Raw genomic sequence first — 1,682 nt, forward strand, 5'->3', positions numbered from 1 at the left:
GCTGAATCAAAAGATTCTCATTGATTCCAACCCTGCGATAAGTGAATTTCTTAAGGGTAAGTTTGTCAATGATGATGGATCATTCCTAATGACTTGGGGGAAATATAAAGGTAAGACCATCCTACAGATTCAACGTATCGATAGCAACTACATTCAGTGGTTGAAGAAGAATGAGTTTGTTAATGAAAATATGCCTCAGTTGAAGTCTGCTCTTGGTGAGTTGGTTTAAGTATTTGTTGTCGTCCAAATTATATACACAACTACGGTATGGGCCAAACACCATCGCAACAGATTCATCAGGACATTCTCGAACTGAAACACGAGCTTGACATAATCAACACTGCTATCGCCAATCTACCTCGAGATATTCGAGATCAGCTACAATAATGTAATGCAGATTGTCAAGGAACAGCTGAAGGATAAAGGATAAATATGAATCAGTTGTTGATCATATCGAATCGCGTTGATCAACTCTTGTTTTTTTTTCGAATCCAAAATGTAGTTGACATCAGAGTTAGCGAATCTTATCTGTGGTGCTTGGAGATGTGGAGGAGACCTCCTTCGCACCAGATGCTACCTAGCAGTGTTGTAGTCGATTTCAATAGCTGGTGGTCAGGAAGCTCTAAACCTCCTCTCGTTGGTAAATTACGGGAAGAAAAAAAACTGGCGGCGTTATGTGCTGGATATTACTACTCGCATTGAAGAAGTTGCAAGCTTAGTGATGGAGCTACAAGAAGCTCTCGAAGTGGAAGGCGTGACAGCCTTTGCTCCACCTCCAGTCCCGACTTTTCGCTACGTTATCCGCCTCGAGAACGGCAAGATGAGGTTCTGGATGGAAGAACCTGCAAGCAAAAAACAATGGTACGTTTCTGTTTGGTGCTGGAGATTTGATTAACTAATTCTGAGGGTTTTGCGGAGCAGGTACAAGGGCGATCTAGACCGAGCCGACTATATTACAGCCACCAACGCGATACCTGGAACCTCGGCCAGTGATTTTGTGAAGGTAATTGAGCAATTTGGATTCAATGCGGCGAAAACGATTAAGTACCCTGATGCGTGTCGTGAATGTGGATACGTAGTATTTTCAAGATATCTTGGACAGTAAGCTGGATGATGCAGGGGGTGCGCAGCGCGAGTTAACGTTGCTGAGCAATGGCGCTCTTCAACTGATTCTAAGCTTGAAAATCTCCTTTCTGCACTCCACAAGATTGGCGACCTACATGTTTGTGCATAACTCAGGTTCTGTCGAGAGAATTCATACGTTGGAGGAGAAGGTGCGAGGATTGGAGAGGAAGATGGAGGTGAAAGTGCGTGCTCTGAAGGGACAAGTGGTAGATCTCAAGGAGGATCTGGCGGCACCCTCGATCCTTCAGCTCGAAGCACATGGGAAGGTAGAGATCAGCTCGAAGCTGTTCGTTTTCAAGTTGTTGTTTTTTTTATTTTTTTAGCAGCATCTTGTCTGGAAATATTCTGATTCAGCTTCGCAAGACCCACCAACAATTACCATGTTTTGCCAGCCACGAGATATTACACAACGTGCTCACAGCAACTCAAGAGCTTAGATCGAGTAGCTACTGTTGTGAAGCGCGCATTTCTTATATAGTGCGGCAAGTTCACAATATGTAACTTGCTGTTTTTCCGACAGGTTGCTCTCACGGAATACATCTCCTATGTTTCACCGG

At 44.0% G+C, this 1,682-nt stretch overlaps 1 protein-coding gene across 1 annotated transcript; it reads left to right on the forward strand.

Moving 5' to 3' along the window:
* Positions 1 to 721: 721 nt before the first annotated feature.
* Positions 722 to 1,562, forward strand: PPTG_01419 (hypothetical protein; the record flags this gene model as incomplete). Its single annotated transcript, XM_008894719.1, has 4 exons — positions 722 to 861; positions 922 to 1,003; positions 1,080 to 1,391; positions 1,449 to 1,562. 4 exons carry the CDS (start codon positions 722 to 724, stop codon positions 1,560 to 1,562), a joined length of 648 nt encoding a protein of 215 aa, XP_008892967.1.
* Between the last annotated feature and the right edge of the window lie 120 nt (positions 1,563 to 1,682).

Source organism: Phytophthora parasitica (genome assembly GCF_000247585.1).
Source record: "Phytophthora parasitica INRA-310 unplaced genomic scaffold supercont2.3, whole genome shotgun sequence".
NCBI classification, from domain to species: domain Eukaryota; phylum Oomycota; class Peronosporomycetes; order Peronosporales; family Peronosporaceae; genus Phytophthora; species Phytophthora nicotianae.